Source organism: Penicillium diatomitis (genome assembly GCF_028827545.1).
Source record: "Penicillium diatomitis strain IBT 30728 chromosome Unknown utg000003l_segment0_segment0, whole genome shotgun sequence".
Classification (NCBI taxonomy): Eukaryota; Fungi; Ascomycota; class Eurotiomycetes; order Eurotiales; family Aspergillaceae; genus Penicillium; species Penicillium diatomitis.
In genome coordinates, this window is record NW_026623175.1 from 2313984 (window position 1) to 2332861 (window position 18878).

The window sequence follows — 18878 nt, forward strand, 5'->3', positions numbered from 1 at the left end:
ACGGCTTGTCTGCTTTTCTGCCGTTCCTGACTAAGGGTGACCCACACCGCCATCCTGAACGGGCCGACGGCAACTCGATCAAATTGTTATGCATGTATTGATTGATCTGGACCAAGGGCAGTGCCTAGCAATCCTTCTCCACCACGAATCCTCGTTCCGCCTCGAATTGACCACACTGGCCCTTGTGCCGGTGTTTGAATAATTCAATGGCTTCATCGTGGTGTTGGAGCTGTCTTTCACGACTCCGTGTGACGCCAACGCCGCGAGCGATTCTTCCTCCGCAGTCCATCACGCCCCGGGTCGCGAGCGCCTCCTTCCACTCCTCCGCCGTGCAATATGCCAACCCTACCAAAAAGAAGGGTGCCCTCGTGACGCAAAAATACCGTCAAGGTCAGACCCTTCGCCGAAAGAAGAAGAAGACCACCGAGCGGGCTCGCCCCCCGGCCGTCGGAGAACGCAAGGCCTTGCGGAAGCGAATTGTCCTTAGCAACCCCAATGCCCTCGAGGTCGAAGGCATGCAGGATTTGTCTGCGGAAACGATGGTCGACTCCCGTCTGCGTGGCTCCGTCTTGGGTCTTCCCTTGCCAATGCTTGACCAGTTGAGAGCTGTGCAAGCTTTCAAGCCCAAGCAGGGCTGGTCAATCTTCCGCCGACCGGGAACCGTCCTGCGCCGAGACACTTTGGAGATGGGCCGTCTATTTGAAAAGATTTCTGGCGAAGGAAGTGCTCCCGAAAAAGGAAAAGTGGTGAAGAAAATTCTCACTGGACTGAAGGGTTCAGGCAAGACCGTGCATTTGCTGCAGGCCATGGCTATGGGCTTCCTCAAGAAATGGGTGGTTATTTCAGTCCCCGACGGTAGGTCACCATACACGTAGTCGCGGCTCAATTTGAAAGCCTGAAAGCTGACACTGACTGCTCTTTCCCACAGCCCGCGAACTCGTCTCCGGCGAGACCAGCTATACACCCCTCGAAGGCACCAGCCCGCTACAATACGTCCAGCCGAACGCCGTGTCCGCTCTTCTCACGCGCACTGTTGAGGCTAACCGCGCAGTTCTTTCAAGCTTGAGGGTCTCGCAAACTCACAAGGCTCTCCCCGGTCTCAAACCTTCGTCTACTCTGGAGGATCTTGCTAAGCTTGGTTTCCAAGACGTAGCCATTGCATGGCCTGCGTTCCAGGCTCTGTGGACCGAGCTCACCGCTACTGCCGCAGCCCCCGGTATGGAGAAGGACTTTGTGCCTCGTCCTCCCATGGTTGTCACCGTGGATGGTCTCGCGCATTGGATGAAGGAGAGCGCCTATCGCGCCTCTGACTACTCTCCCATTCACGCTCATGATCTCGTCTTTGTCAAGCACTTCCTGTCTCTTCTCCAGAATGGTCAAGCTTCTTTGAAGAATGGCGGTATGGTCCTCTACGCCACCTCTACCTCCAACAACCCCGCAATCTACACTTTCGAAGTTGCTTTGGAACAATTGGCTGCCCGACAGGCTGGCATCAGCCCTTCCTCTCCCGATTACCCATCCCCGGAAGCCTACAGTGGTGCTGATGAGCGCGTTCTGGAGCTCTTCAAGCCTACCACTGGTAAGGAGCCCCAATTTGAGCTCCAAACCCTCGGTGGTTTGACCCGTGACGAGGCTCGTGGATACATGGAGTACTTTGCCCGTAGCGGTTTGCTGCGCGAGGAAGTGAACGAGACCTGGGTCGGCGAAAAGTGGAGTCTCTCAGGTGGCGGTATCATCGGCGAGCTGGAGAAGCTTGGTCGCCATGTCAGGTCGACTGCTCAGCCCGTCCCGGTGTCGGTTTAAGCGATATACCGTAGTCATGGATACCATTGTGTATGTGTGGATTTTGCCTCCCTTATAGACTACTTGAGGATTCGAAGTCTTGGGTTGCTGTATTTTATATTGATGGAACACGTGCGATTATCTTGCCTTCTCTTTTTCAAACCCTTTCCTCGTTGTATCTTACCATCCCAGTCTCTAGTCTAATTACACTTCGTCTCTCAAGCCGGGGACCGGAGTTTGTAAAGTTTTTGCCTTGATGTTGTGACATGACGTTGATTCTCTACATGTACTTGAATCTTGCTAGGAAGTGACGATCTAAGATTTGATTCGAAATTGCCTCCAATGCTTTCTCAGGTGGAGGAAATGCCTGAAGTGGTCTTTGTAGACCCCCAATATGCGCCAAGTAAAGCGCCATTTCAAAGTCCCACACATGGACCACGTGGTTATCGACGCCACTTTGATCAGAGATAACACAGTGGCATAGAGGCCCGAAAATGAAAATCAAGGTTTCACATTTCCGAAATTGTCCCACTGCGCGTAGATTGATATTGCTGATAGCCTTTCCTTCACAGGCAAGTTGGATGGTCTTGCGGCAACTGAGGAATGCATTGCCGAGCCATGGATCTCACCGTCCAAGTACCGGTAGATCTCTGTTACACCCTTTGATTTATTTCACAGGCTTCCAAGGCGGTTGCGCACATTCCATCAGTTCGCCTATTTCGAGAAAAGTCCATGGGCTTATTGATGTCACAGGAGAATCGTGATTTCCCCGTGTCCCCGTATCCCCCACTGTGAAGCTTTCAACCAAGCTGGATGATCAAGCTGTCCGGGAATCATTGCCTCATTTGATAGCATATCGCTGCTTTCCATCATCCTCCAGGTCGGAACAACCAATCTGTCTCTGGCGTGGGTATCAAGTAGTTGGTGATATTGAACTCGTTCGCATTCACTGAACCATTGCCGTCCATCATGGACCCATTGCCAGTGAGTCCGTGGATAGACATGGGATTCGGCACAGTTTCAGACATGCTGAGATGATTGGCATTCGCACCATCCGTGGCGGTATCCGGGACACAAGTTGGAGGCACACGCGGGAAGTTGAAGAATCCAAAGACATCGAGATATTCCAGTTCATTGGGCGCCGGGTTGCGCGGTGTAATGGCTGCCAACGACGGCCGGCGTAGATCGTTGCTCACGCTCGACGGGGATTCTCGCGGTTGACGGGAAATTAAAAAGTCGAGGTCGAATGCGCATCGCCGCATATCGGCCAGGATTTTGACGGTAGATGGAGTCGTGCGCTCGCCGTCTGTTGCGCCAGACTGTTGATACTCGCTATATTCGTCGAGGACCCGCTGTAAAATATTGCTGTAACGCTCGGCGACTTTCCAGTGCTGGCCCATCTGGGAGAGGGTGTCAACGAAGAAGAGAATGTCCCGGCTGACAGTGTGCGCGATCGTCGAGCCGTGGACCAGGATAAGGCGGGCTGAGACCCAGAGAGAGAATGCGAATGGAGGACCCAGTTTGTTGAGCAGGTTATTCTCGACCACAATCTTGGTGACAGACAAGATGTTGTCAACGGCTAATAGACATCGTTGACTAGCGCTATAAGATGGAGTGAAGATTGGCGAGCGGGTCGTAGGATATGCGGCAGATGAGTGCAAGCGGATCACGGCTCTAAAACAACAGTGTGTGCAATTCGGTTAGGGGGCTCGAATAATTGATAATGAGACGGGGAGAACAGTGAACTAGACTCACGTTTGATAAGTGGCATGAAGCTGTACCCACTCGCTATGGAGCGATCGATTTTGTTTGCCTCCGGCGAAGACTCTTGATGCATTTTCGTACGTGTACTCAAAGGGCAGATTGAACTCCCACGATGTCAGCTCGCTATCAAGCCTGCGGTAAGTCGCTTGCCAATCTTCAACGTCGGACAGCGAGCCAATGTCGACAGGCTTTTTCAAAAACACATGTATGCGAGTGAGAATCCCGAGGATTTCCATATATAACCCAAAGGAACCAACGTTCTCTGCATGGTTGTGGTGGTCCACTCGATCGTTGGTGCTTCGAAACCTCCGAGTCTCGACGGGCTGGTTTTTGAGGAAAAACTCTTCCTTGCAGGGTAGCTTGCGATCAATGTCCTTGTCATCCAATGCGAAATCGAACGCAGTCGCAATGGTGGAATAGCGATCAAGTAGGTAGACCATCCAGAACAGTCGACGCCGGCTTTCATCCTCAATCCAGGATTCAGACTCAGGTAACGTCACGGCCCTAAGCGTGTAAATAGAGGGATATACCGGTGCGATGAGAGCGGATTTTGCTTCGACAGCCAATCCAAGCCGAACTACGGATCTGGTGATGAGAGCAAGCAGTTTCCAACCTGGTGGCCCGTTGGATGAGCCAACCAGGTCAATTGCAAGAATGACGAGAGCCTGGAGGGCCTTCACTGAGGAGCTCTCCAGGCCGTAGAGAAGAACTTTTTGCTTCGACGAGTCGTGATACCGCTTCCGATTTCGATCAGTCAATCGAGAATCAGTAGAGAATCGCAGGGTGGTGGCCACAATTGCGTAGAGTACCATTCGATCTGCTTCCTGCAATGGCGAAGGGCCAAAGAATGTGTCCAAGGTGGAACGGCGATGAAGGATGGGACACCACGTGTTGATATGCTCGAAATAAAGATCCACCAACGCATACAGCAAATCGTATGGTGGAAGATCCAAGTCTGGGTCTGCGAGGCTCTGCTCTTGATTTCCAAACAGACTCACGGGTACCTTTAGAGATGATTCATTCCCAGTATAGTCGTTATTCATCTGTGCGTTGCTTGCTGGGGGTAATGAGCCCAGGGATGGTACTGAGCCTCTGCTGCCCACACCATTGTAGTTCAAGGCTCTCCTCGAAGATTCGGACGGCGTTGCAATCGTCGCATCCGCTCGGTGATGGGGCAGATTCCCCGGCGAGGCATCATTACAATAACCTCCCGTGCGCGGACTAGGGCCGGGCACACCTGAAAGCTCTGGCGGAGAGTTATAACATACGGAAGCAACACACGGTTGGCCATGGCTCCTTGATGCTCGGCCCTGCAGTATATGAGTTTCAATGAGGCGTGCCTGCGCCTGGATGACTTCCTCCAGCTTGTCTGTGAAATAGATTTGAGAAGCAAGTTTCAACTAAACCTGATATCACAACTTACCCAGTCGCTGCTCTAGTTCCTTTCCATAACCGGCTCTCAATCCAGGTTTCTTTCGTTCTCTGTATTCACACAATTGGCCATTGCGTGTACACCAGCCGCAGCTGGGCTGGACCCGATCTACTTCCAGTCCTCATTTTTAGTCTTCAGAGTCTTCGCTTGAGACAATAACGCAGATCTTACGTACCACATTTCACCTTTCTCTGCTTACACAATTCGCACCTTGAATTCCTGGTCAGTCTGGCGTCGTTTCTAGGTGAAAACACCGTGCAATTCACAAACGTACGAAACAGTTAGGGGCCGTTTTCGTTTCAGGGTCCGCACTGCACTGGAGCCATCCAGCTCGTTCTCTGATTCCACCCCGGAGGAGTAGTCACCAGGGCTATACCCCTTTTCGGTGCTGGCATGGTCCAGGGTCGAATGCTGGACCGATTTAGGTGCAGCCGTGTTCGGCATGTTGTTATAGCGAGATGGTCCGCGATTCTTATTGGACAATGACCATCACTCGCGCTTGGCCTAATGATCGTCGCAAGTTTTCTCATACCATAAATGCCCTCAATTCTCCGCGGAGAGTCTCTGGTAAGAGCAGTCAGAGTGCGCTCCCTGAAATGGCGACAGACGGCGAATTTGGACAGAAGCTCAAAGGGCTCGGGTTCGCGGAGTTGCTTCACCGAGCACGTGGCCTGAGGCAGAAAGCCGGGGAATGTATGGGCGACCCCGCGTTTTTGGGGACCTAAAAGTTCCGGTCTCCACTTTAGTAAGGTGAACCGGGCGAGGTCGACTCGCTTCGGTGCATGCAAGATTGCATGAATCGCGATATATGCATCAATACTGGGCCGATTACACATTGCAAGCTAATGGATGCCACTGAAACAATATTCTAAGTTCTAGAGAGATCTCGGGTCAATAAATAAGGCCACAATTCAAAGGTTAATATCATACGCCTTCACGGCAACGCCACCCCAAACTCCTGCCTGCTGCGCAGGTGTGAGCCCTCTTTTATCCAGTATGCCTTCGACTACTTGTATCCATCGATTCCATGAAACCTCATTACCGCCCCCTCCGAGGTTGCAAACTGGCCAGTCGGAGCCGAACATAACGCGCTCACATCCGAAGGCATCGAAAAGAACATCGGTCCAAGGTTTCATGTGAGCAACAAGATCTTCAATGGCAAGCAAGCCGTTGGCTTCTGACAACGGTAGTTCTGAGAAAGCCCCCGAGAGTTTCATGTATGTGTTCGGGCTGGCGTTCGCCATCCGAAGCATCAAGTCTCTCCATTCCACGAACTCCGGGTGAGATGAGACCTCCGAGGGCGCGAGATGCAAATTAGGCTTGCACATGTGGTCTTCAAATTCCCGCTGGTTAGCCTTGCTTTAAACTAGAGGTGCAGGATAGGCGAGGGAGAGGAAACTCACTAATGATGATTTTTACTGGGCTCTGATCTCCCAACTGGCGCATCATCTCCACTGCCTCGCGCAGCTGGTGCAGCCCTCCTTGTCGGGCGTCTACTCCTAGGTCAAAGGTGAGCCCTTGCCGGCCCAGCCACCGTAAACCCTCTATGAATGAATGCTGAAGCATCACACCCGGTGGCTTGTCTTGGACTAGGTACCTGACACCCCGAATCTTGCGCCAAATGGGCTCTTCTTTGGTTCGCTCTTTGACTCGTGCCATGTATGGAAGAAGAGCCTCCGGTCCCCCTGGCAATGGCGCCCATGGGATAATTGCAAGGCAGAGATCTTTATGAGCGGCGTCGTGCCCTTCCCCAGTGATCGGTTCACCCAGGGCGATTCGGGTCAGGAAAGACACTTCGTCCAAGGCATGCTGCCACCCGGGTCCATCAGATTGGTTGTCCGTCACCGATGAAAGGCGATCTGTCTCGAGGAAGACGAAGCCTCGGAGATATTTGGAATCCGGTGCATCATCTCGCATGGACATGGTGGAAGATGCGCGTCGGTATTCGTCAACGCTGTGCTGAGACCCCAGGGGACCACCCGGCTTGTACCATGTCAGCGTTGACAAGTGAGACGCTGGAAAGAGGTGAATGTGGGAATCGACGACGGGGATCGCCATGTTGCCAGATGGCCACGATCACGGGTCTATGCTCTGACGGATGGATTCTGTGAGCGTTGTCTTTGTTGCACCCTATAGGTGAGAATTGTAATCCACGAGATGTAGGCTTTGTGCGACCAAGCCGCTGCTGGTCGGGTCGTCGACGAAGAATTGATGTTATCGCCAAATTGGATTTCCAAAACGTAGATTTACCCTCGGAAGGCTTTGACCCGAATGAACTTTGTCCGGCTCCGTCGGGATACCTAATCCCTGGAATATGTTGAGTGCACAACGTCAACCTGTCTTTAGTGAGTACGGTCCGAATACCAGCTCGATTCAAGATTCTCCTCCATTGAGCGCGCAAATTGGACGTCGTACTTAAATGAGAGCAATTCTGTAGCTACTCCTCTTGCACCTGTCAAAGACCGGGAAATTTCACCGGATCACCTTTACCCGATAGGCCGCAGCGACCGGGGAGGATTCTTGACTCGTGCACGTTTTGCCAATTACCCGATGGCTCAAGACAAACGGAAGAATCAAGCAAGCAGGGCGATCGCGGATAATCATTATGTGCTATATCTCCACCTGTTGAATCTGTCGTGTGCTTACATTTCTTCATTGTGAATGTACCGCAGTGGTCTTTCGAACAGCTCATAATTTCCCATAGTCAACGATGACGTGCTAATGAAAGGTGAACTAGGGACTTTCCTGTCACAATGATCATAGATGGATGGAGCTTTCTGAGGTAATCGAGGGACCTGACTGCGGCAGAACATGTCCATTGATTTTTTAACTTCTGATTGTACCACTCATCTATCTCATTAATCATAAAAATGCGCTGCGTCTTCCCTCCTTGTTCGTTTTCTTCCGAGGGCGACTCCTTATCGCTATAAGGATACAGCATGGCCAGCGAGCACGGATCAAGATGACTTTTATTCGGACTTTGAGGCTGCCCCAGCCACCGCTACTGGTGTCAGATGCATGATTTCAGCCACTTCCTCGTCGATCAGTGGCCCTGAGTATTCTTTCCTTGCACGGGCAACATACCAGATGCCACTCAGGATGAGCACACCTCCGGTCACGACTATACTGTAATTCATGGTCGTGTAGTCAACTGGAGTTGCAGGAGGCCAGACGCTCCAGAAGATGACGAAGACCATATACACGCAAGCGTACGCATTATTTATGGTGCCAAGTATCCCGGGAACTTTCCACGGACCCCAGATCAAAGGTGCTTGGGCAATATCATACTCCGTCGGTGGCGCATGGGGCCGCTGGGCAGTACTGCGTTCGGGACTGTGGGCGGAACGGACTCCCTGGGGAGTTTCGGGATTCTCTGGGCTCTTGGGGCGCAAGGGCATTGTGGATTTCTCTGTCGAAGTAGGCGCAGATGCATTGACGAACACACCAGCCTCGGAGAGACCATCCATCATGGTTCCGTGGGGCAGAATGTGTCCCCTGACTCGATGGTACAGAAGGAAGGCGCTGGGGACAAGATACGTGCCATAGAATCCTGTCACGGTCAGGGAGATCACATCGTTGAATGCAGTGGTGGATCCAATATAAATGAGCGTCAGGGCACAGGCAAGCCCACAGACTACGGTGACAGCTACAACCGGAACGTGAGTGCGACCATTTACCTGCATCAGCCAACGAGAGAATGGGAGACCCCGATCCCGGGCAAAAGACCAGGTCATTCGGGATGCGGTGGCTGTAATTCCGGTCGAGCAGGCCATGGTGAGTACGATGATCAGGGCCGTCATGACTGAAGCAGCTGCGTGTGAGTGGGTGACATTGTAGAAGATTTGGATGAAGGGGAATCCAGTGGCCGAGTTCAACACAGACTCGACGTCTCCGATGCAGAAGAGAACGGTGAGCATCATCGAGAAGCCAAGGGCACTGTTGATTGACATGCCCGCAATGATCGCTTTCGGAATGACGACGGCGGCATTGGCGACCTCTTCGGCCATGTGCACACTGGCATCGGCGCCGACAAAGGTTGCGATATTGCCAATGAAACCAACACAAAACGAGATCCCTTGGGTCGGCCAATTCCCTTCATTGAGCACAGTGTGGAAGACGAAGTCTGCGGATTTCTTCGGCGACATAGCCAAGAGCACCGCCGTGATGGCGATGAATCCTGCCAAGTGGAGGACGAGCATGAATATCTCAAACCGGGGCAAAATGTTGGGTACCACGACATTGATGAGGAACGTGCCAGCCACGCTCGCCCATGCCAAGAGCGTGTTCTGCCAACGCTTCTGGGCAAAATCCGGGTTGTTCAGGGTGATCAGGCCTTCGATCATGGTGCCGAGGAATATGGTCTCCGTTGCGATGGTGGCGATCCACGCCAAGGAAGTCAGCCACCCGATCAGGTAGCTGCAGACTTTCTTCCATCGCATCGGCGCAAGCATATAGACCCAGTAGTATTGTCCTCCCGCAATCGGTGCCATGGACGCAAGCTCCGCGATAACCGTGTACGTGGACAACGTGGACAGACAGGCGATAATATAACCAAAGAAAGCTCCTGCAGGGCCGCCATTCTCAAAGGATTGAGAGAACAAAGTGAGAACCGTCTCCCAAGTGATCAGCTCGGCCATTGCGAATCCCACGATGGCCAGGAAGTTGAATCGACGTTTGAGCACCTGCTTCTTACCCAATCGGGCAAGCGCCAGATCATCGCTGGTCTTGGGACCCCTCTCGGCCTGCATCGTGCGGTCTAAAAATATGCCAACAGCGGGCGTTGAGCCTCTGGTGTGGTCAATGCAACTGCTGAAAGACACGCCGTGGGAAGTAACAAGGAAGCAGGGCCGATTACGCTTCAAGCTGAAGCATATCTCTTTCCCGTGCACAAATATCTGCCTTCAGAGGTACTGTAGATCGGGTATCTTTTTGCGACAGGACAATTGGAGGGGCAGGAAAAAAAAGACAACCCACCGCCAGGATTTTGGGGCAAAATTGCTGTTGTGCAATTTTTCATGAGTGATGCGCCGACCGACAACCGAGGCTTGTCGTGCTGCGGCTCGACATGCAGGAACCTTCGCTAAGCACCTGCCAATGCCGCCGTCATCTCCACTTTTGTTTACTTGGCTGCTTGGCCAATAATCCGGGGACCCGTGGTGGAACTGTTTGACCACTCCTCGAGTCCAATCGCAGCTTCGAGGTTAACTAATGGCAGCCTTTTTGCGTGGTGCACACTGCAAGTGCACACTGCAAAGTACAGTGATTGTGGTCGATGAGATATAGGGGATCAAGAAGTCGACATCAAATTCCAGGCAGGGAGCAATGAGCAGAACATTCTGTCATCTAGGAATCTTCACTCGACAACCGACGAGCCAGGATCTAAGATGGGGCCCCATACTCAGCTGCACTACTACTAGTCTACTACTACTACTACTACTACTACTACTACTACTACTACTACTACTACTACTACTACTACTACTACTACTACTACTACTACTACTACTACTACTACTACTACTACTACTACTACTACTACTAGTGCTGAGTACTGACACGTGAGTGTACGGCGGATTCTGTCAGTGACGGCCTCGACATCTATAACGAGTCAACAGATACTGCCAGTTCCGCGCAGAAGCGATGAGTGGATTGCTTTCTGTCACTATGCTGACAACCATAAAACGAGTCAATGTCAGTCTTACTCTGTGCTATCTGTACGATTCCCTGAAACAAACCACCGCGGCGCAAAAGGATATTATCGCCGTAGCTCTTCGAATGCATTTTAGGAGCTCCTTACGGGCAAAGTAAACCGAGTCTGCCTCATTCGTAAATGTTCTCGATTACAGGTCATCAAGAGGCAGTCCTGGCTTCGTAAATCTTGTTATTGATCTCCAGAGCCTGGAGCGGTCTTCCCGGAGCATTGAAAACGCGATGCAGCTCACAACGTCACAGTTCCAGTTGACCAGGTTGCTTCGATTGCTTCTAGAGTGATCTACAGTCTACACATTGTACAGTACAATGACAACCACGCGGAGAAAAGTGCTCAAAACGCCATGTCAACCTTATGAAGCGAACATTACCTAATAGATTACCCCGTTGGCTGGTTTTAGCGTTCGACGGCTTCTCCCTGTGCATTTGCCTTGCACCATAACAAACTCTCTTTCAACGGCAGAAGCAGAAAGCCTCTCGGAGTCTTGCCGAGAGACTTGACTCTGTTCACCCCAGCATGGGGCTGTCAAGGGTGTTATTTGCGGGGTTTGAGACTGAAGAGTGGTACCCCTTCTCCAAGTGTAGATGATTGGAAGGGACTGGTATGTCGGGGGAAAGGAGATTTAGCTTGCGGGGCCTGCCATGAAAGAGGCAATCTAGGACCGATTGTCTTATTCGTCTTATTTAATTTATTCATTTTCTAACAATGGCGTGTCATTGTTTCATGACCCGGGCTCCTTTTGTACTGCATAATGCATACTGCATTCAGTATTGGCAAAATTGAACTTCGCTTTCATTCAGGAACAATGAACAGTCTAGGATGCGCAGCCCGTCCATCCTGTCTAAAGCTTTGTCTATGCCTCTTTCACCACTACATGGAAGAACTGAAATTCTATGAGAAATCCTTCTGTCTATGGTGACCTGAAAGGGACCCAGTGGACAATGGACACTGGCAGTGTTGCGGTATATAGCCCCAGACAAAAATAATGTCGGCAAATATGACGGCGTCTCGTCCTTTTCGCCTCTGATTCAGAAACACATAGCATTCTGCTCGAAACGCGTAGTCCTCGCTTACCATGTCCCTAACCAAGCTGATCAAATGTCCCGATCCCAGTCGATCGAACAGATCTCAATCACGAGCGAACCTCCGATACGGGGATGTAGAAAAAGAAGGACTGGCATTGCAAAAATGTTTCAGTCCCAGGCCCGGCGACTCCGATCGGGTTCAAGCCCGAGTCATTGAATTCTCCGGCCATTCGCCCTGGTCACCCCAGGATTTCGTCCGAACCGGGTGGGCCATTGAACGTCTGGGCTGGGCCGAGGCAGGTCGGGCACCATCCTTCCCAGGAGGCCGACCGCCGCAGGGCTGGAACCCGGCATCGGCGCCCCTGACAAGCCTGCCCTGGTCCATTCGACCGGTCGCCCGGCAATTAGGTCTGTCGCTTGGCCCCCTCTACAGGACCGTCTCGCTGTTCAAAATGGTCCAGGACGATGCAGAGAGCGACTACAGCGACTACATCATTCAGGTTGGGCCGGGGGTGATTGTGTCCCAGTTGAGTTCGCGATTTCGCGGTCCACACTGGTCCGATGTCGCGCTGGCGGTGTACAAACGATATGAGCGCGCCCCACTGCGGTACGTGTTTCGCGTGGATATCACCAACGAGGTGGTCGAGCGCTTGATCAGTGACAAGATCTATTCGGCGACGACCACGGGGTTGCGGTGGCCGGACTCTGTGCGGCGCGAGTGGACGTATGGGTCCCGTGAATATAGGGCTCTCTTGGGGACGCCGCTGGGTCGGGGAGTGGTCGCCTTGGTTCTGAGGGGGTATGATCGCGGTACGAAGCTTATTTCGAGCATCTCCACCTTTTCGGATGCGCATCATGTCTCGATGCACATGCTGTTCGTCATCTCTGATCGCGGTCCGTGATGGTGGAGGGCATGTGTACGGCAGAGCCACCGCAGAATGTAGAACCAAATTGACTTTTGGAACAGTTCAGCCAGAGGCCATTTGGAGTTGGGACTTGCTCTCGTGCCCGGATAGACACGGATAAAATATAGGCTATTCATCCGCCGTGCGGGAGGTTGCGGGTTTCCAGTCTGATGGGAAAGCCTGGCGTGGCTCGACGGGCAGATGACCTGCAGGGGACGGATGAGATCCGACTTGACACCATTTCTGAAGCGTCCATTTTGCAGCGCAGGTTTGGGTGGGATGAACGGGCCGCAAGGGGTGGACTAGGGGGGGGGGGGGGCTCAATGGAAAGATCCGGGATTCCTGTTTGTCTTGAGACGAGGTAATAATCTATTGATCCTTTATCAGTCCAAGTGTGCCCCCTGCTAGGGTAATGCTAGTTCCGTTGTAGGCTAGGGGCTGGCATACAACAACTCGACGGTAGACTTTCTGTACGTCTGATTCTTATTTTATTATAATTATTATTGTGATTATTATTATTATTATTATTACTACTACTATTGTAGTAGTAGTGCTAATATCCAGTGGTCAATTCCTCCAAATGCCCTCCCCCTACCCTATCAAGACTCCACCACTCGCATGTCGCAGGAGAGCCAATGGCACATATGGCCAGGGTGATGGTCACTCTGGCGAGCCATTCAGATCCCATCAAAGGGACGAGATTTCCAAGGCGTCGCAGAAAGCTTAAATCTGCAACCAAACGCGTGGGATACATTATCCCCGCCAATCAATCCCCATTTATTTGCCATCCTTCTAGAACGCCTCCTCCCCCGATCGGGACTAGACTACTGATAGCGCTGCCAAAGAGTACGAGGTTTGATCCTTTCGCTCGGCCTTATTGGGCCTTTTTGGCCGCGTGGGTTGCTGATAACCTCGTTCTTCTGTTCGGGGTTTCTTTCTCAGCTCTGTCCGCCACTGCTCTCTTGTTCGGGTCGAGCGTTTTCGCACTTGTGGAGGATCGGGCGTTGCCTGGCGATAACCCAAGACGACGGAGACTCTTGTCGTGTGGCCGGCCTTGGCAGAATAAAAGGCCTTGGCAGGCTCTTGGATTGACAGCAAGTGGACGCTGGCCACGAGACGCATTCCAACTGCATGACCTTGAAGATCCAGGTTGCCTGGTCCCCTGAGGAGCGACGGGCCTCCCGACTACTTACAGGGCTCTCGAATGCTGGTCGTGTTATCGACGGGAGCCCCGACGGATGACCCCCAGGTGGTCCGGCATGCGGTGATCAGCCCAAGTGGAGACGGGGTGGCAGTGGGCAGTGGCAGTGGGCACTTGGTAGTTTGTAGTTGTACAGACCGGTGGGCACTGGGCACGGTCGCCTCGTGGAGCACCTGCTCGAGCGGACTGAGGGAATGGCTTTACTTGGCTATCAGTAACCGTTGTTTCGTGTCAACCACGTTTCCCCGATGTTGGACTTGGACTAGGTTTCACTAAACTCACCCATTGGTGTGTACCTGCCGATGGAGAGACCCTTTCGAACTCCTCAAAGGACCGCTTTGGCATCAGTCGGGACTCGGGAGCTGGTGCTTCTACCGTGCTCGAAGAGAATCGGCAGGATCGCGTTGGGATCGCATGGGAGTCGGTTCGAGCACGAATCAGCACCGGGGATGGATCCCCCGTACCCTGATATACAACATGACATCCAATGATTCAACGGTCAGCATGCCCTGTACGACTGTGTAGCAGACTACGCAGACAACCTTACCGCCTCCCCGATGTGGCATCACCCCCGTGATCACAACCAGCCCTCCCAGCTGCCCGTCCCGTCCACCACCCAGTCAAACTCAACACCCAACACGCCACTCTGTCGCTCCGGTTGACTCCTCGAAAAACGCGGGGTGAGATCCACCGGCAAAGGCTCTGGACACGTTCGCTGGAGGCGTCTCTGCCAGCCACGGTGCCACTTGCTAGACCGGCTTATCATCTGACGGGGCCCAAAAGTCAAATCACCACAAAAGCCTGAAATCCCTCATCTGCCACTGGCCGGGCCCGATCACGGCCGGACCGCGCAGCATGCATTGATCCTCTCAAGATAAGCGCATTTTGGGTGACGGCACTCCGCTTTTCATTGGATCGCACCCACGGGCTTCCCATCGTCAAGGGCCTTATCTTCCTAATGCGGTTGGCCTGACCGGGCGTTGGCCGGCACAGGGCCTATCAGAGGGATCTGAGAAGAGTGTCCAACCTTTCTGGGAGAACGCCACCGCTGAGGGACTCGAACGGGCTGAGGTTACTAGCTCGGGTGAAGGAGCACATGGATAGCGGGAGGAACTGGCAAGAGGTGAACATTGAATTGAGGCAGCCACAATACATGAGATGTTATATAACACCATCGGGGTCCCCAACATGAGCGTGCTCGAGCGCATCCCCCTTTCCTCTCTGCCCAGGAATCCGTTCAGGCATTCCCTGATTTCCTTTGGTCTTCCCCCTTTCCTTCTGTCTTTCCATTTCTTTCGCCCACCTTGACAAGATGACCGCCATGGACGAGGACATCGAGAAGAAGGGAGTGACCGCGGTCACTCCCCATGGCGAGGGAGGTGTACCGGCGTACGACGATGTTGCAGTCGGCAGCGCCCCCGAGGTGAAATCTCTCAAGCGAAACTTGCAGGGTCGTCATATGCAGATGATTGCCATTGGTATGAGACACTCTCATGAGCTCGGAGTTGATCAACACAGATTGGTGTGGAGTTGGGACTAATACTTAACTTCCCTCGCTTCGCTTAGGTGGTTCTATCGGTGCCGGTCTGTTCGTCGGTACAGGTAGTGCGCTGCAAAGTGGAGGTCCCGGAGCTTTGGTGAGTCCCGGTCTTGTTGTTCGAGGAAGTGTGATCATCAGCTGACGCAGGCTGCAGTTGATATGTTACTTGATTGTCGGTGCCATGCTTTTGCTTACCGTGCAGGCTCTGGGAGAGCTGGCCACGGTGTACCCTGAAAACGGTGCTTTCTTCACTTACTGTGTTCGGTTCATCAACCCTGCCTGGTAAGCACTCACATCCTCTCGTTCTTTGCTTGTCTTTTCACCCAAGTTGGTCGTCTAACACTTTCACTTCTCTTAAGGGGTTTTGCGGTTGGTTGGGACTACGCCATTAGTTGGCTGATCATTCTACCCTTCGAAATCACGGCCGCCGGTATTACCATCCAATTTTGGCGCGACGATTTAAATGTCGGAATTTGGATCGCCGTCTTCCTCACTGTCCTCAGCTTGATTCAATGGTTTGGCGTCCGTGGTTACGGTGAAGGTGGGTATCCCTCTTCTCACGTGGATTGACTTGGGGGGTGGTGCGTGCTTGAAACATTCGCTTACACCTTCCATTCACACAGTCGAATTCGCACTCGGTTTGATGAAAATCATCGCGGTCATTGGCTTTATCATCCTCGGCATCGTCATCGACTGTGGTGGTGCCCCCAGAGGAGGTTACATCGGTACTGAGTACTGGCGCAATCCCGGCGCCTTCACCACCTTCCCCGGCTTTTGTTCAGTGTTCGTCACCGCGGCTTTTGCCTTCTCCGGTACTGAGCTGGCTGGTCTGGCTGCCGCCGAAGCTGCCAATCCCGCCAAGTCCGTTCCCAAGGCCACCAAGCAGGTCTTCTGGCGTATCATGATCTTCTATGTCCTGGCCACCTTCGTCGTTGGTCTGATCGTGCCCTCCAACGCCGACTACCTGCTCAACTCCTCCGGTGCCAACACCAAGGCTTCTCCCTTTGTCGTCTCGATTCAGAACGCGGGTATTGCTGGTCTGCCCTCGGTCATGAATGCCGTCATTACCATCTCCGTGATCAGTGTCGCCAACTCGGCGACCTATGGCTCCAGCCGTACTATTCAGGCTCTCGCCCAGCGTGGCATGGCGCCCAAGATCTTCGCGTATGTCGACAGCAAGGGCCGCCCCGTGTACTGCGTGCTCCTCCAGATTGCCTTTGGTTTCCTCGCCTTCATCAACGAGGCCTCTGCTACGGGTAGCGTCATCTTCGGCTGGCTTCTTGCCCTCTCCGGTATCAACTCCCTCTTCGTCTGGGGCAGCATTTGTCTCGCACACGTCCGCTTCCGCGCTGGATGGAAGCACCACGGCCGTGACATCAGCGAGCTTGCCTACGCTGCACCCTTCGGTGTGCTCGGTAGCTGGATTGGCTTTGGACTCAACGTTCTCTGTCTGGTCGCCACCTTCTACACTGCCGTGGTGCCTATGAATGCCGAGGTCTTCTTCGAGAACTACCTTGCAGGCCCTCTGATCATCGGTCTCTATTTCTTGTGGATCGCGTACACCACGTTCAACAAGGACCCTAAATTGGACCGAGGCGCCTCATTCGTCAAGGTTCAGGACATGGACATGTTTAGCAACATGCGTGATACGGCTCTGGATGTGGATCTGCCTCCCAAGAGAGTGTACAACACTTGGGGTGAGTGGTTCGCGGCTGCGCCTATGCGTATTGTTCGTTCTATTTTCTGAGATGCTCGAAGAAGCTCTCAGCAGCGGCTATTGTCAGTCCCGACGTGGCAGATGTATTCATAATTACCAATCTACTCAATCAGACTTTTCAAGTCCGATGCTCCCATGATAAGAATGCTGAGATCCAGAGATCACCCCCGTCCCCGTCTCGGCCTCCATCGTAAATGTAGAACGAACCATTGCCTCGCATCGCCAAGATTTCTACAGGCTGTGTTACTTTCCATGTTTGCGGGCTCTATTCAAAGCCCAACTGCTCCTGTCCTACTCTGTAAGAGACACTGCCCATTCTTCCGTCGGCCGCTTTGCCAATGGGGATAGATCAGTCGGCGGTGCGGCACTCCCTTCAAGTCATCTAGCATAGTCAGATCTAACGCTTGACAAAACAATCTTGGAAACAAAGACATATACAAAACACTCCCTCTACTTTAGTCTGTACGTCGATCGAGTCTGGAACATTCTAACACAGCAGTAAAAGTCTACGGTAGGAATGCTACTACCTTGGAGGTGTTCGTAACTCATGCTGCGCTTTACGTGGGGGTAACATCAGCAGGCGGGCGTAACCCGACCATGGATGGACCTTGTGTCAGTTATGTCACCGACCGGGACCAGATTCATCGCTTGGACCTGCATAGGAACGGAACTGGCCCCTTCAGCTCCGACAAATATTTGACCTCACCACCCCGACTTGAAGTTGTTTCGGTTCTTACATATAGTCTGCCATCAACTCTAGTCGTCAGATGAAAGTTTCAAAAACATTGGTGAAGACCCAAGTAACCAGTAGCTACCAATACCCGAGCTCGACCTCAACTTCAACCACGCAACAAGCTTACTTCTCCCATCCATCATGATCACCGGCATCGCCCACGTCAATCTGACCGTGACCGCGGGGAGTCTGGATTACGCACGGCAGTTCTACGGCGAGACACTCGGTCTTCAATCGGCGCCTGTGCCGCAACATCGCGTCGGGTCATTGGTCTGGTATGTTTTGGCTGGCTACACAGTCACTGTGACTGACCGATGTAGTGTGTCAATGTAGTATCTGACACTGGACCGCCCCAATCTACATGTCGAGAAATGAAGGAGGCCTCCTGATACTGAGTGCTGACATTCCAAACTCTCTGACCAGGTTCGACATTGGCTCCAGTGGCCAGCAAATCCACATCTCGTGCGGGTCTACAGACCCGGAGTCCAAACGACACCCATGCTTCCGACTGCCGAGCCGCGAGGAGTTGGAGACTTTGCAGAACAAGATTTACGAGCACCATCTCCGTGGTGGTCCGGCTGCGCCAATGGCGGCTGATAAGCCTGGGGAGGGCAGTTCTGGTACGTACGGAATGGTTTTTGAAAACGAGAGAAAAAGGCCCGAGACGATTTGTCATTCAATTTGGTGGCTTTCGAATATCGATGGCTTTATTTTTTTGGGCGTTGAGACCGAATGAAGGCTAATCGGGTTTGGTCCCTGATATTATCAGTCTCGACGTCCGGTTCGACCGAGTATCCGCGACGGTTTTTTGCGAGAGACTATGCGGGTAATTTGCTTGAGTTTACATTGTAGGAATTTGATGGTCTGATTCATGCTCTTGCATTCATGGTCCATGGTACATGTCGGCGCATAGTTCGTGGATACTAGAGTTATAGAGTAAGGTAAGTACTGGAGAACACTGGAGTCGGATATAGAAAGCCATGCAAATAAGTACGAAAGAAAACGAAAACCAGCGGGGCTGATTTTCAATTACCACTACTGGTCCCTCCCACCTAGCGGTCGTGTCTAG

The 18878-nt window shown here is 52.6% G+C and overlaps 7 protein-coding genes across 7 annotated transcripts; 4 read left to right on the forward strand and 3 right to left on the reverse strand.

Moving 5' to 3' along the window:
* Positions 1-206: 206 nt before the first annotated feature.
* On the forward strand, positions 207-1803 carry N7539_002984 (mitochondrial 37S ribosomal protein mS29; the record flags this gene model as incomplete). The annotated part of the gene is made up of 2 exons (XM_056932587.1): positions 207-855; positions 929-1803. The coding sequence occupies 2 exons, from the start codon at positions 207-209 to the stop codon at positions 1801-1803; spliced, it is 1524 nt and encodes a 507-aa protein (XP_056792546.1).
* An 848-nt stretch (positions 1804-2651) lies between these two features.
* On the reverse strand, positions 2652-5422 carry N7539_002985 (putative C6 transcription factor; the record flags this gene model as incomplete). Its single annotated transcript, XM_056932588.1, has 5 exons — positions 2652-3456; positions 3538-4915; positions 4970-5086; positions 5154-5188; positions 5253-5422. 5 exons carry the CDS (start codon positions 5420-5422, stop codon positions 2652-2654), a joined length of 2505 nt encoding a protein of 834 aa, XP_056792547.1.
* A 467-nt stretch (positions 5423-5889) lies between these two features.
* On the reverse strand, positions 5890-7036 carry N7539_002986 (uncharacterized protein; the record flags this gene model as incomplete). Its single annotated transcript, XM_056932589.1, has 2 exons — positions 5890-6311; positions 6382-7036. The coding sequence occupies 2 exons, from the start codon at positions 7034-7036 to the stop codon at positions 5890-5892; spliced, it is 1077 nt and encodes a 358-aa protein (XP_056792548.1).
* Positions 7037-7947: 911 nt separating this feature from the next.
* On the reverse strand, positions 7948-9726 carry N7539_002987 (uncharacterized protein; the record flags this gene model as incomplete). The annotated part of the gene is made up of 1 exon (XM_056932590.1): positions 7948-9726. The coding sequence occupies one exon, from the start codon at positions 9724-9726 to the stop codon at positions 7948-7950; it is 1779 nt and encodes a 592-aa protein (XP_056792549.1).
* A 2037-nt stretch (positions 9727-11763) lies between these two features.
* On the forward strand, positions 11764-12615 carry N7539_002988 (uncharacterized protein; the record flags this gene model as incomplete). Its single annotated transcript, XM_056932591.1, has 1 exon — positions 11764-12615. The coding sequence occupies one exon, from the start codon at positions 11764-11766 to the stop codon at positions 12613-12615; it is 852 nt and encodes a 283-aa protein (XP_056792550.1).
* A 2516-nt stretch (positions 12616-15131) lies between these two features.
* Positions 15132-17106, forward strand: N7539_002989 (amino-acid permease; the record flags this gene model as incomplete). The annotated part of the gene is made up of 5 exons (XM_056932592.1): positions 15132-15297; positions 15386-15456; positions 15514-15641; positions 15719-15900; positions 15983-17106. The coding sequence occupies 5 exons, from the start codon at positions 15132-15134 to the stop codon at positions 17104-17106; spliced, it is 1671 nt and encodes a 556-aa protein (XP_056792551.1).
* Positions 17107-17950: 844 nt separating this feature from the next.
* Positions 17951-18661, forward strand: N7539_002990 (putative glyoxalase family protein; the record flags this gene model as incomplete). The annotated part of the gene is made up of 3 exons (XM_056932593.1): positions 17951-18084; positions 18233-18429; positions 18579-18661. 3 exons carry the CDS (start codon positions 17951-17953, stop codon positions 18659-18661), a joined length of 414 nt encoding a protein of 137 aa, XP_056792552.1.
* Between the last annotated feature and the right edge of the window lie 217 nt (positions 18662-18878).